The sequence below is a fragment of the Microchirus variegatus genome (assembly GCF_963457635.1).
Source record: "Microchirus variegatus genome assembly, chromosome: 12".
Taxonomy (NCBI): Eukaryota; Metazoa; Chordata; class Actinopteri; order Pleuronectiformes; family Soleidae; genus Microchirus; species Microchirus variegatus.
The window spans coordinates 25,561,672-25,575,659 of NC_139813.1; the positions used below are offsets into that span (position 1 = coordinate 25,561,672).

The 13,988-nt window shown below is 38.8% G+C and overlaps 1 protein-coding gene across 1 annotated transcript in view; it reads left to right on the forward strand.

Annotated features, from left to right (window-relative positions):
- afdna (afadin, adherens junction formation factor a) overlaps window positions 1-13,988 on the forward strand; it is a 103,293-nt gene that overhangs the window by 42,894 nt on the left and 46,411 nt on the right. Inside the window, exons 9-15 of the mRNA XM_083898932.1 lie at window positions 1,716-1,810; window positions 3,088-3,341; window positions 6,790-6,859; window positions 8,493-8,563; window positions 8,664-8,731; window positions 11,303-11,508; window positions 12,969-12,989. Coding sequence (XP_083755058.1) covers window positions 1,716-1,810; window positions 3,088-3,341; window positions 6,790-6,859; window positions 8,493-8,563; window positions 8,664-8,731; window positions 11,303-11,508; window positions 12,969-12,989 — 785 coding nt within the window. The remainder of the gene's footprint in view (window positions 1-1,715; window positions 1,811-3,087; window positions 3,342-6,789; window positions 6,860-8,492; window positions 8,564-8,663; window positions 8,732-11,302; window positions 11,509-12,968; window positions 12,990-13,988) is intronic.

The following is a 13,988-nucleotide window of genomic DNA, read 5'->3' on the forward strand; positions in this document are numbered from 1 at the left end:
GAATTATTTGACACTTTAAAGATTTAACTGTCGTAAAAAAAGTATGATGCATTTGTCAAATTATGCCAAATTTAAAATTGAGAGAGAGAGAGAGAGAGAGTGTGTGTGTGTGTGAGAGAGAATGTGTGTTTGTTTCATGCATTTTAATGGGTTAACAAGGTGATGCTGCATTTTTTCCCTCCTTGCTGCATTTTTTACCCTCTGCTTTTTGTCTGTTTTCTTTCCCACTTTCTTTACGGCATGGTGTGTGTGTGTGTGTGTGTGTGTGTGTGGCCTCGTGCATGTGTCCTCCTCCTCCTCCTCCTCTGCTCCTCCTCTCCTCCTCTGCTCCTCCTGCCTGTGCCTGTATCTGCCTGACTATAGGGCGAGGGAATCACTATGCCTACTACGCTTATCGGCACCACGAAGGTAAAGCATCCGCTCCACGATCTTCTCTGTGTCTGTTGCAATGGCTGATGGGAGATGTTCGGACATCGTACGATGTTTTTGTTTGATTTTTTTAAATGATCAATATTTAAATAACAAGTCCACATCTGAACAATTTATACTTAAGTCTAATGATTTCAGTGTTATTTTAATAATTAATACAAGTTTTGGCTTCTTCAATATGAATATTTTCAGTGTTATTTTAATAATTAATACAAGTTTTGGCTTCTTCAATATGAAGATTTTCAGTGTTATTTTAATAATTAATACAAGTTTTGGCTTCTTCAACATGAATATTTTCAGTGTTTTTGCTCACTTTGCCAGAAATAACTGGCACAAAATTAATTAAATGGTAAAGATTCGACATTTATTTGCCGTTTTATTCAATCTGTACACGTAGGAAGAACAAGAGACGGATAAATAGTAACAAAAATAGACAAGGAAATGTATCTTTAAGGGCTCCAGATATTTATACACACAACCATAAATATGCAAATCATGAAAAAGAAATGTTCAAAAACTGTAAACAGTGAAAAATATACAATTCATACAATATTTGTGTTTTTTAGTGAACATTTTTAGTTTTTTTTTGCTTCCATATAACAAATAAAATAATAAATAATAATTAAAACTGATACTGGCTGTATAATATATATATATATATATATATGTATATCACAACGCCTAATATTATTTTGAGCTAGATAAACCTGAATTTTCTCATTTTTATTCAAAACACAAAGTCATACATCTTAGATAAAAAACATTTAAAAATGTGCTGCAAATTAATTTTTCACGACCCCTAAAGACAGTTTCAGGTTAAAACGACTCCATGACGTCACCGCATGTGTTTATTTCTCGGTTGTAGGCGGAGTTTTCCCGTCAGCCTCGTGACATCAGCTGATTGATTGATCGATTGATTGATGTTTTTTAAAAGCTGTTTTGAGGTTTTTCTCGCTCATTAAATGTTAAAGTAAAACAAACCTCAGAGCGTCTTTTAAAAGGTCGGTGGGTGAAGTGAAGACGACATTTTCTTCAGTGAACTCATTTGCTGCTTTGCTTTGACTAAACTTTATTTATTTATTTATTTATTGACTAATAATCAATAACCGCTGCATGAGCAGTGACCGTGGCAGAGGAACAACACCGTTTATTATCGACTCTTTGAATGTTCACATGCTGTGAGAGGGTGAACGTGGACCACTTTGATTAGTTTGTTGTTGTTGTTGTTGATGTTGTTGTTGATGTCGTCGCTCCTCCTCTGAATGCGAGCGTCTATGTTTGTGCAGACGGCTCCGACTCGCGTGACAAACCAAAGCTTTACCGTCTTCAGTACAGCATCACTGAGGTCGGCTCTGACTGCACTGATGATGGAGCCATACAGGTGAGAGAGAGAGCACACACGCACACACACACACACACACACACACTATTTAAATGTCAGTGTTAATTCAGATCTATATATTTGCGTAAACCATGTCTGAGATGATTTTATTTAACTCGTCATTTGACAGTTAACCTTTGCACCTCTCAGTGTAATCTACTGGAACTGCTTCTACTTTTACTATTACTATTACTTCTCCTACTTCTACAACTACTGTTTTATTCTACTACATCTACTACTTCTTCTACTTTTACGTATTCTACTTCCTCTACTTCATCTACTATTTCTACTTCATCTACTACTTCTACTAATTCTACTTCATCTACTACTACTTCTTCTACTACTTCTTCTACCACTTCTAATTCTACTTCATCTACTACTTCTACTGCTTCTTCTACCATTTCTACTTCATCTACTACTTCTACTGCTTCTTCTACTACTTCTACTTCATTTACTACTTCTACTACTTTTACTTCATCTACTACTTCTACTTCATCTACTACTTCTACTTCATCTACTACTTCTACTAATTCTACTTCATTTACTACTTCTACTAATTCTACTTCATCTACTTCTTCTACTTGATCTACTACTTCTACTTCATCTACTGCTTCTTCTACCACTTCTACTGCTTCTTCTACTACTTCTACTTCATCTAGTAATTCTACTACTTTTACTTCATCTACGACTTCTACTACTTCTACTTCATTTACTACTTCTACTAATTCTACTTCATCTACTACGTCTACTTGATCTACTACTTCTACTTCATCTACTACTTCTACTGCTTCTTCTACCACTTCTACTTCATCTACTACTTCTACTTCATCTACTACTTCTACTCCTTCTTCACTACTTCTACTTCATCTACTAATTCTACTTCATCTACTACTTCTACTATTTCTACTTCATCTTCATCTTCTACTTCTACCTCTACCACTTTTATTCTTCTACTTCATCTACTACTTCTACTACTTCATCTACTACTTCTACTTCATCTACTACTTCCACTTCCACCACTTCTACTTTTTCGACTTTCGCCACAAGGCAAATCTTCCTCCATCTTGAAGTCTCAGAAGAATGCATCTTTTCCCCACCCGCCCCTGCTCTGCTGGTGTATACCCACAAACTCCCTCTCAGTCAGTCAGCTTTAACGCGTTTAAACTCACGTGATTTCACTGACGGCAGCGTTAACGTTATACTAAATGTTCGTTTATTTGTAAAAAACTCTAATTGTTGACGTTGTCGTCGTTGTGTCGTCGCCGTTGTGTGTGCAGCTGCTAGGTCCGGGGATCCTCCCCCACCACTGTAACCTGATGCACAGCGAGGGCATGGTGACGGTGACGCCGCACGGCCCCGACGCCGACACCTTCGTGGACGGCCAGCGCATCGCCGAGACCACGGTGCTGCGGCCGGGCTCCACCCTCCAGTTCGGCTCCGCCCACGTCTTCAAGTTCGTCGACCCCATGTTCGACCAGGGCGGCAAGAGGGAGCCGGCGGCGTCCATGATGAGGAGCAGACACAAGTCCGGGTGAGCGAGACCTTCCGTCTTTGTTTGAGTGGAAATGTAAAAAAAGACGCTTCGTATTAAAACGGGAGGAGAGGAACGAGGTTTGCTGTTGGCAGGCGGAGTTAAGATGAAGGAGGGAGGAGAAGGAGGAGGAGGAGGAGGAGGGAGGGAATGAGAGGAGAGCAAAGAGAGCGGAGGTCTAGGGTTATGGCAGACGAGCCGCCCTCTAATCTGATCAACATGGTGTTGGGTGTGGCCTCCTGCCTGCCACACACACACACACACACACACACACACACACACACACACACACACACACACACACACACACACACACACACACACAGAAAGAAGCTGAGCAGATAAAGGAGAGGAATGAAAAGTACGTGAGAACTTTAGCAGAGAATAGATAAATGGACCTGTGATGATTCAGTGGATGACTAACGGTGGAAAAGGAGGTGAGTGAATGAATGAATGAGTAATCGACGCTTTAATTTGCTGCTGTTTGTTTCCACAACTCGATAAACTGGTTTGGCCAAACCCGTTAAAGTTTAAATTTCAAGGCCTGCCATTGAACTTTGTGATGGTTTTCGGCAGCTGAAACTATGTGTAAAATATTTCTGTGTCAGAATAGGATTTAAACAAAGCACAAAGAGTGAGTTGTATGTATTTTAGATGCGTACTTTTTTGCTTTTTGTCGTAGTTTAACACCAGTTTGGAGTGTTTCCAATATATAATAGTGTTTTTATTTGTCTCTGATTGACTAAATTGATTGACGTTATGACAGCAGCTGTCGCATGTTCCTCTTCAGGAGCCGAAATAGTGAATTTAACATTTACTGAGCGTTGATAGTGACATGTTTCAGGTCTGAAGTGATGCCGATGTTGCTCATGTAAACATGTGGATCATGTAAACAAGGGAAAATACCTTTTCATGTCACAGGGCTTCACCATTCTGACTGATTTGACTGAGACATTAAAAATATCAATATATTGCAATTTATTACCCTTTTTCAAGAGGTTTTTAATACCAATTGGTAACAAACGTTCATTTTTATGTTTTATTTAACGTCATTGCTCTGATCCTTCTGTCGTCTGCAGCTGCTCTGATGTTTTGAATAAGCAGCAGCAGCAAAACTGAGCTGAACTGTGGTTTGTGTCGAGCAGCAGTGTGACTCTAAAGTTCACGTTTGGGCTGAGGACGAGTGTTTCTTTAGTTTCTTGTTGTTTAGGGAGCGTGGAAATGCTACTTTTATTTTTAAATGATTACCAGATTTTGGGAAAAATTATTCGGTTTTCTTAATGTCATGTAAACATGTTAGTCCGACAAAAAACGAACTAGTCGTAGTCGGACTAAGACAGTAATTTGGTTTTCGTCATGTAAACATGTTAGTCCGACTAAAATCGTACTAGTCTTAGTCGGACTAAGACATTAATTTGGTTTTCTTAATGTCATGTAAACGCGTTAGTCCGACTAAAATCGAACTAGTCTTAGTCGGACTAAGACATTAATTTGGTTTTCTTAATGTCATGTAAACGCGTTAGTCTGACTAAAATCTAACTAGTCTTAGTCGGACTAAGACAGTTATTCGGTTTTCTTAATGTCATGTAAACACAGTTCAACTAGAATCGAACTAGTCTTAGTCGGACTAAGAACGTAATTTGGTTTTCTTAATGTCATGTAAACGCCTTAGTCCGACTAAAATCGAACAAGTCAGTCTGACCAAGACGTTAATTTGGTTTTCTTAATGTCATGTTAACATGTTAGTCCGACTAAAATCGAACTAGTCTTAGTCGGACTAAGACAGTAATTTGGTTTTCTTAATGTCATGTAAAATGTATTAGTCGGACTAACATACCTGGATAATGCTGTTCATAGTCCCGATTACTCCTCCATGCATATGCTTAATCGGACTAAGAGTCATACTCTCACCGTCCGTCGAGCCGTTGACTTTGTTTTTCTGTCACGTAAAGGTCAACAGGAAACTGGTTCACAAGCTTATAGAAAGATACAGAGTCAGAAATAAACGATCTATAAATCCATTTTCTCTGTATGTTTACTCTGCAAGTTGTCCAGTCGCTTGTCTTAGTCAGACTATGGCCTTAGTCTGATTATACTGTGTCTCTTAATTTATTGTCCTCTCAGCCTGGAATCTGAGATCTTTTTCTTCTTCTTAATCAGAGTCAAACTTGGTGGTGACGAACACATCGCCATGTTTCTGACTTTTTTTAAAAGCCACCGTTTTCTTTTTCTTTTTTTTGTTTGTTTGGCATTAAAAATAAAAGTCTTAAGCTTTTTTGATTTGGCAGTGGAGCAGATGATGGTGAAGCCAGTGAGAGTTCACAGCATTAATCTGCTGCCTCCCCAGCTTAGTTTGGACCGTCACCAACGGTTAATGAGAAAAACAAGCCGGGGAATCTGGAAGGAGAGGCATATAATCTCTTTTGACTGTCATTCCCTAATGTTTTTCATTAATATTTTAACTTTTAAGACGAGAAAAGACGCACTGGCTTATCGTGGGATTCATAAAAACACTCAAAAAAGTAAAAACACAGAAGAATAAGGATGACAAAAAAGGAAAATCTACTAAATCTGAGGTGTTAAAGCGTCGGCGTAGTCATGCTGTTAATCTGAGGTCTCAAACTTGGTTTTTAAGTTTCGTACTAGCCCTTTATTCGTAAATATTAAGCACGTTTCAAACACCTTATGTTGGAAAAATCTTACTTAATGTCGTAATAGACAGAATGAGGTGTTAATACGTGCTTAATGATTACTAATACAGGGCTAGTATGCAACTTATATATGTTAATAAGAACTTTTATTTTGCAATTCTATGAAATAATCGTCACAAATGTTATTATGATCCAAAAAGCTCCACTTTTACTGAACAGCTGAGGTGTTTTTCCCCCTCAAAAAAGTTTGACTTTTTCTTGTGGTCACTTTTTTGAGTTTGACACCCCTGCCTGCTCTTAATGGTTTAGTCCACTCCTCCTCTTCCTGCTAGTTCCTGATAGTTCACATGATGATAACGATGTTTTCTGTCAATGACGGAGCACAGATGCTCTGTACTTCACTGATGCTGCTGCTGTTGTTCTGAGTGTTTGACATCGATGTCCTCCTGTCACATGGACGCCCGGCTTTTAAACACAACTGCTGTCACTTTTAATGACGGTCTCTCTCTCAAACACACACACACACACACATGAACACACACTCTCACTCTCTAGTCTAATGACGCTGTTATGTAAGCGTGTGTTTTGTGTTTACACAGCAAACGAAGCAGCATCTGCTTGTATTAGAAATTACATTACTGCTCCTCTGACAGCAGCTCTCTCTCTCTCTCTCTCTCTCTCTCTCCGTCCGTCTTTTTCTTCTTCCTGAGAATCTGATAAATGTGTGTGTTTAATAATGTGTGTGTGTGGATTAAGTGCGTCTTCTAACCGCCGTCCTCACCGTGTCCTTTCACTAGCAGCGTAGCTGAAACCACCTTCGACCTTCAAGGAGACGTCCACAGTGGAGCTGCCCTGCCCACCAGCAAGGTAACACACACACACACACGCACACACACACACACACACACATTCTTGTACTTGCTGCATACTGAGCACCGGGTAAAAGAGCTGACAAAGTGAGGACCAGCATTTCCACTTTATAAATCAACACAATTACAAAATCTACTTCATGAATGACATCTACTAAAATTTGACCCAAAATGTTTGGTCCAAAATTTGAAAAAAAAATTGGACCCAAAATTTGACAAAAACGTCATACTATACTGTCATCCAAAATTTGAAAAAAAAATTGACACAAAATGTTTGGTCAAAATTTGAAAAGAAAAATTATGCAAAATTTTTGGTCCAAAATTTGAAAAAAAAAATTGGACCCAAAATGTTTGGTCCAAAATTTGAAAAAAAAATTGGACCCAAAATGTTTGGTCCAAAATTTGAAAAAAATGGACAAAAAAACTGATGAAACATTTTTGGTCCAAAATTTTAAGAAAAAAATTTGACCCAAAATGTTTGGTCCAAAATTTGAAAAAAAATTTGACCCAAAATGTTTGGTCCAAAATTTGACAAATAAAAGTCATACTATATACTATGTCGTCCAAAAATTTTTTTTTTTTTTTTTTTTGACAGAGTTTAGCATGTTATAGCAACCTAAGGAAGTGATGTCAATGAAAACAAAGTGAGGACCGACCAAATGTCCTCACTTCGTAAAAAATTACCTCACTTTGTTGGTTAAAAACCTTCACTGGTCCTCAGTATGCCGCAAGTACAAACTCACACACACACACCGCTCAGCGTTTGCTCTCTGCGTTCAGTAAACAGCCAGCGTTCCCACGGTTATTAAAAGTTTTGTGTACTGTGAAAACAGTAAATCTATATGTATATATATATATATGTGTATATAATATTTTATATACTCTGTTTTCCGTTCATAAAAACAGTAGTTGTTTAAACACGACATAAAGGCAGTTTAAAACTGTTTTAATTCTGCTATCGATAGTGACCTGATAAATAAGTATAATAGGGTGTTTCTATTATATATTTACTCAGAAATCAGACATTTTAACACATTTGTATAAATAAATATAAATGGTTAAAATAAAGACACATGTATGTTGAGCACAGATCAAAGACAGACGCGTTTAAAACATCAGAGGAAGAAGAAGAACGAAGGATAAAAGAACAACACAAGAAGGAGGCGGTAAAAAGACAAACGAGCAACGAGGAAACACAGCAAACGACTATGATAACTATGATAAAACGCTTTAAGCAGCTTTTAATGGTGATGGCAAAGAATCCACCGCTTTATCTCCACAGCAAGGTACACACATCCTTAAAAAAAGTGTCAAATCCAGGCTTTAATCTAAACATTTAGAGGCTTTAATCGCGTTAAAATTCAACATTGATGTTTCTCTCTATGCAGACGATGCGCCGCTCTCCACAAAAGCCACTCGGCGATTCCCAAAAACACCAAACTTTTCATCCTCCCACGTAGATTTTGAATTACGTAACCGCTATAAACGTAGACATTAAAGTTGTTTGACCGAAGAACCATCGTCTGACAGTAGTCATTACGCCGTGTTCGGGTCGCTTTTCCGACGTCTAAAATTAGCGCTCGTGTGCAGCCAAAACAGTGCAGTGAAACCTCAACAATTCTGTTTGACAGAGCTCGGGAAAACTGGAGATGGAGCGAGGGATGGTCAAACCCATGATGAGAGGAGAGCAGCAGGACAACAGGTCAGTCTTCTTCTTCTTCTTCTTCATCATACAGCATGTCCTCGTCTTCTTCTTCTTCTTCCCCTCGTCCTCACGGTGTTTTATCGTCTCTCTCTTAAAGGTCTCAGGACAGTTCAGTCGACAGGACGGAGATGACTCTTCCAGCCAGCATCGAGTTCAGAGAAAACTGTGAGTGTCGATCGTTATTTTACTCTCTGAGTCTGTGACCCGGGTTAACGACCAGGAAACTATCGAACCTCCTAATTTATTGAATGGACGAACACCAGCACCAGCAGGGAATAAAGAATACTGTGAATGGTGGAACGTGGTTATTAGGGATGTGAATCTTTGGGTGGCTCACGATTCCATTCAAAATCTATTCTCGATTCAAAAATTGATACCATGCATAGTGTGTTTAGGCAAATTATGGCATCAAAACAATAGAGTTTGTATAAGATAATGTGATAATGTGATCACACAAAGGCAAACTTAAGACAAAAGTTAGCATTTATTCATTCAAAACCAATAAAAACTTACTTACTGTACAACAAAAATAACTTGCATAAATGACGCTAGCTGCCTTTTTCTCCCAGAAGTAACACAAATAAACTGTACACAAATAACACAAACTGGTGTTTTGTGTTGTTTTTCAAAATAGAATTTTTTTTTTTTCTAATGTAAAAAATTGCGATTCCTATGTGAATCAATTTTTTTTCGCGGCAGTTACTTTAAAACAGAGCTTTAACACTTACTGAATTATTAATCGATGACTTAATTCATCATCAACTATTTTTTAATAATTGATTAATCGGTTTGGTTGGTTATTGTAAGGAATTAAAACGAGTTTATTTTATTTTTTTCAGCTCCTTAAATGTGAATGTGTGTGGTTTCTTTGCTCCGTTTAACAAAGAAATCACTAAAAACACGCGGATAAAGTAAAAAAAACGTGTGTATCGAGTTTAAAAGTAAAAGTCTTTAGAACAGGGTGAATGTATGGAACTCGTGTAGGTTTTCCTGCGGGTCCTTGAAATCCTTGAAATCCTTGAAAGACACTTGAAAGTTTTATGAAAATCAACCTCTAAATAGACACGGGGTCGTTGAAGGTGCTTGAATTTTTGTGCAGAACAATGCACGAGTAAAGTTCTACCAGGGCTCAGTAATGTGACCAAAAACCGTATCACAATAAAACAGTTTTAAATCACTGGATATCAATAATTATCAGGATTAAATTGAGCCTTTTTCCGCTAATGTGTAGAGCGTGTGAAGTTTGTCAGACTCGCAGCCAAAGAAGAATCCCCGGAAGCCATCGCCGTTCACTGATGTTCTCTCTGAATTCAAAATAAACAAAACACCCAAACTCAAACTTACGGAAGAGTGATGTTTCGCACGTGTTCAGAAGAAGAAAAATAGAAATGAACGTGGCTCCGACACCATTCTTGAAATGTGGTTTTTATTTATAAATCATTCTCAGCGTCTTTAAAACGTCTTCTAAATGTTCGGGTGTTTGATGAATCCTGAAGTTTCTTGTTGCTCCAGGCTCTCAGAGTCTGTTCAGAGTCTGTTCCCGTGTCTTGGTAACACCTCTGTTTGTTGACTGTCTTGTGCTCAGGGCGTTCATGCGTCTGTCGTGTCGCGTGACTTCATGTGTTTGAACAGCCAAAGCAGCGTTTTGTGTTTTTTTTTTGGATTGGTCATAGAGCGACCGTGAATGTGAAATGTGGACGCGTTAAACCCTCTCGAGTTTGACGTCAAACACCTTCGACACTAAAGCTAAACTCAGACTTTTGACACCACAGTCAGGGCTTAAAGGGACACTGTGTAGTATTTATGGGTTTAAATTACCCCAAATCCACCTTTTTATACATATTATGTGCTTCTGCATTGTCTAGTCGCTGTATAATAGTTTTTGTTTCATTTTCGTTGTGTTTCAAAAAGTCATGTAAAATAACATGGTCGCGGGCGGCGGTTGCATAGCCACTGTTAGCAGCGAGACGCCATGTTTCTACGGGAGCCTGTAAGGACAAACGCGAGAGAACAAATCAAGCGTCTCTTTACTTGTAGCGGAAGTCCCGCCTCCACTCTCTCCGCTTCGTCGACGAGGACAACATTTGACCAGCTGACTAGCTAGTTTAAGTGCGTTTAAGTACCTTTAAGTGCTGTTTAAAAAGTCTTAAATGTAACTTTTCTTTACGCTGTTCTTTACGGGGCAGTCCTAGTGATTTATTTATTGATGTTATGGTCCAAAAATCAAATCTATTAAAGGTGAAGTAAGTAGTTTATAGTGCCATCTAGAGGAGAGGCTGAAATTTACAAACAAAGAACTGCTCCTCTGCTCACCCCCTCCCTTCCCTGAGCGCTACGGTGTCCTCAGCCGGTCAAATGTCGTCCTCGTCGTCTTTCTCCGTGTCAGCGGATGAGGTTCTAGTATTTATTCAGACGTATAAGTGCGTCTTTTGTATCGTATCCGCTCTGTCGGTGGAGGCGGGACTTCCGCTACAAGTAAAGCGACGCTTGATTTGTTCTCTCGGGTTTGTCCTTACAGGCTCCGGTAGAAACGCGGCGTCTCGCTGCTAACAGTGGCTATGCAACCGCGACCATGACTTTTTGAAACACGAACATGGATTTTGGGTCGTATAAACCCATAAATACTACACAGCGTCCCTTTAACCTAGCCTGAAATATCGCTCCCCTACGTCGTTTTTGCGCTCAGCTGTCGCCGTGACGACGCGCTCCTCTCGTGTGTTTTTTTTTCCAACGCAGCTGAAGACACCTTCCTGTCGGCCATCATCAACTACACCAACAGCTCCACGGTGCACTTCAAACTGTCGCCCACGTACGTGCTGTACATGGCCTGCCGCTACGTCCTGTCGCCGACGTACCGGCCGGACATGTCGCCGTCGGAGCGCACGCACAAGGTCATCGCCATCGTGAACAAGATGGTGAGCATGATGGAGGGCGTCATCCAGGTCAGTACTGCCGCTCGTTTTTTTAATAAAAAAACGCTCTTTAAACGCGAGTCGAGCCGCGCTCCTCCTCCTGCTGCTTCTGTTTTTAACGTCATGTTTTTGGCTCCACATTAACTGAATCCTTACAACAACACACGTGTGTGTGGCTGTGTTGTAAGTTTTGTGTTTGCACGTTTTGTTTTGTTTTGTTTTTATTGCAGCGTTCTCTCTCTCCACAGTCGCCGGTCACACCTGACACACACTTGTTTTTTCTTTGTTTTTTGCTTCGTGTGTGTGAACAGCGGTGCGTCGTCTGCGTACAGAGAAACATTCATGTTAACAAACTCCTTCCTTTCTTCAGATCAGTCAGACATTAAACTAAAAATGATTCTTTACCATATTAGGGATTTAACATGAGTGATTGAACATCTGTCACGTTGATTTAAATCCAAATTTTGGTGTCATTTTTCACCCGTTTCATGTTCATTTTCAAGTTGCGTTTCAACACATTTATGGAGCAACGAAAACTGGATTAATTGGAGTTAATTTGGATTTTAATGGGCTTATATCAGACAAAGTTCTTCTTCTTTTAATAAGTTCTGGCAGGCTTGTACACTTTGAGGTGCAATGCTTCACCTCTACACCCCATTTTGAAGTCCGTATTCACGTATCTCATCCCAGAAAAGCAGGCATATCTGTAAAACATCATCTCATTTTGGAGAATGAATTAAAAACGACATTTTTATGCACATAATTTGAAAATTTTACACATAAATATCAGCAGAGTTTGAGAAAAATAATCTCCCGTGACCCATTTGTGGGATTGTAAATAAAAACAATCGCATCTCAAGAGTCCCGGAAGATAATATGATGCCATGTTTATATCTAAAAGACAAATAAGCGATAATGAGACGTCAACAGAATCTTCTTTCAACAATTAAAGAGTTTCTTTTTGTAGGAAATGTCCAAAAAGTGAGAGCATGATGCTTTTTATTAGCCTTGTTATTAACGCTGCATGTCCCCAATGACACTAATTGTCCTTTAACTGTTGGCTGTGCAGTGTTTTACTTAAAGTTTGTCACTTTATTATAATATTTGCATTAGTTCAAAACTACAAGCTGTTGAGCCCGAGCATGGTTTTCCTCTCTCTTTTATTTGATGAACCCCACGGACGGACGTCTAATGTGACTGATATCGTGCTGCAGAGACACGGACGATTTAAAAACTTGTTCCTCAAACTATGAATTAGCTCATCGTCGTAACTGTGAACATAACTTTGTGTTTGTTTTCCCGTCGACCTGCATCACTTTAGCTCTTTAACATGGCTTTACATCGTGAACCATGACGTGTGTGTGTGTGTGTGTGTGTTACATAGCTGTGTCCATACTGTAGACGTGTTGACGTGTTTTCTCTCTGTCCTGTTGAACGTCTCCTCCTCCTCTTCCTCCTCTTCCTCCTCCTCTTCTTCTTCCTTCATCCAGGAGATCCGTGATGGGGATCAGGTAGGAGAGCACATTAGCACACCATGATACGGCTGCTGCAGACTCGTCTGCCTCCTTCACTCACTCTTTCTCTACCTCACTGTCTCTGTCTCATGGTTGTGGGGTGACGGACATCATCAGATTACTAATGTATAGACAATTTTAGGGAAGATTTGACGGCTAATTTAAGACACAAATTTCTGCATCGTCTGAAAGGTTGCACTTATTAAACTAAGAATAAAATCTATCCAAATATTCTTAGAATATCAATGAATGTATTAATTTAACCCATTTTTTTATTGTCTCTGTGCAATTCAGCCATTTGTCGGAGTATTTAAAGCATTGTTGCATATAAACATCTTTATTTTTATTCGTGATTAGGCGTGAAAATCGTAGGGGAAACCCTATATCGTGATGCTGTAATAACAAAGAAATAAAACTGTAAGTTGTCTACGTCTTTTCAACTGAATTAGGACCATTCTGCAACTCTGAATCCAAAAATGACATCCATTTTTTTTTTTTCAATCAGATCAGGTGTTGCTAATGCTATGCTAATTTGACTGTGAAAAATCCAATCTTCTGACTAAATTGATTTCATTTTTTGTGACATTATCTGTTGATTTTCATTAATATTTCTCATCCAAAAAAGGTTTTAGGATAAAAATAAAAGTGTTTTCTAACAGATTCCGCAGATGTAGCAGAATACGTCAGGCTTCTTCTCGTCGAAGCCATTTCATTCACTTGTAATATTAAAGAAAAACAATTAGTCATAAGTTGACACATGCAAAATCTTCAGAATGTATTTTATTACAAGAAATGTAAAAGAATTTTGCATCATATGACGTGAAAATACCCGTACATGTAAACAAAAACGTTAAAAAACTAATATGTAGCTTTGTAGCCCATTGAGCATTTTTGGATGCAGCACATCAAAATGATCCTTAATCAGCTAAAAAAAAAACTAAAACAATAAATTTGGTGTTGACCAGTGTAATCGATGCGTTGAAAGTCAATCGTATA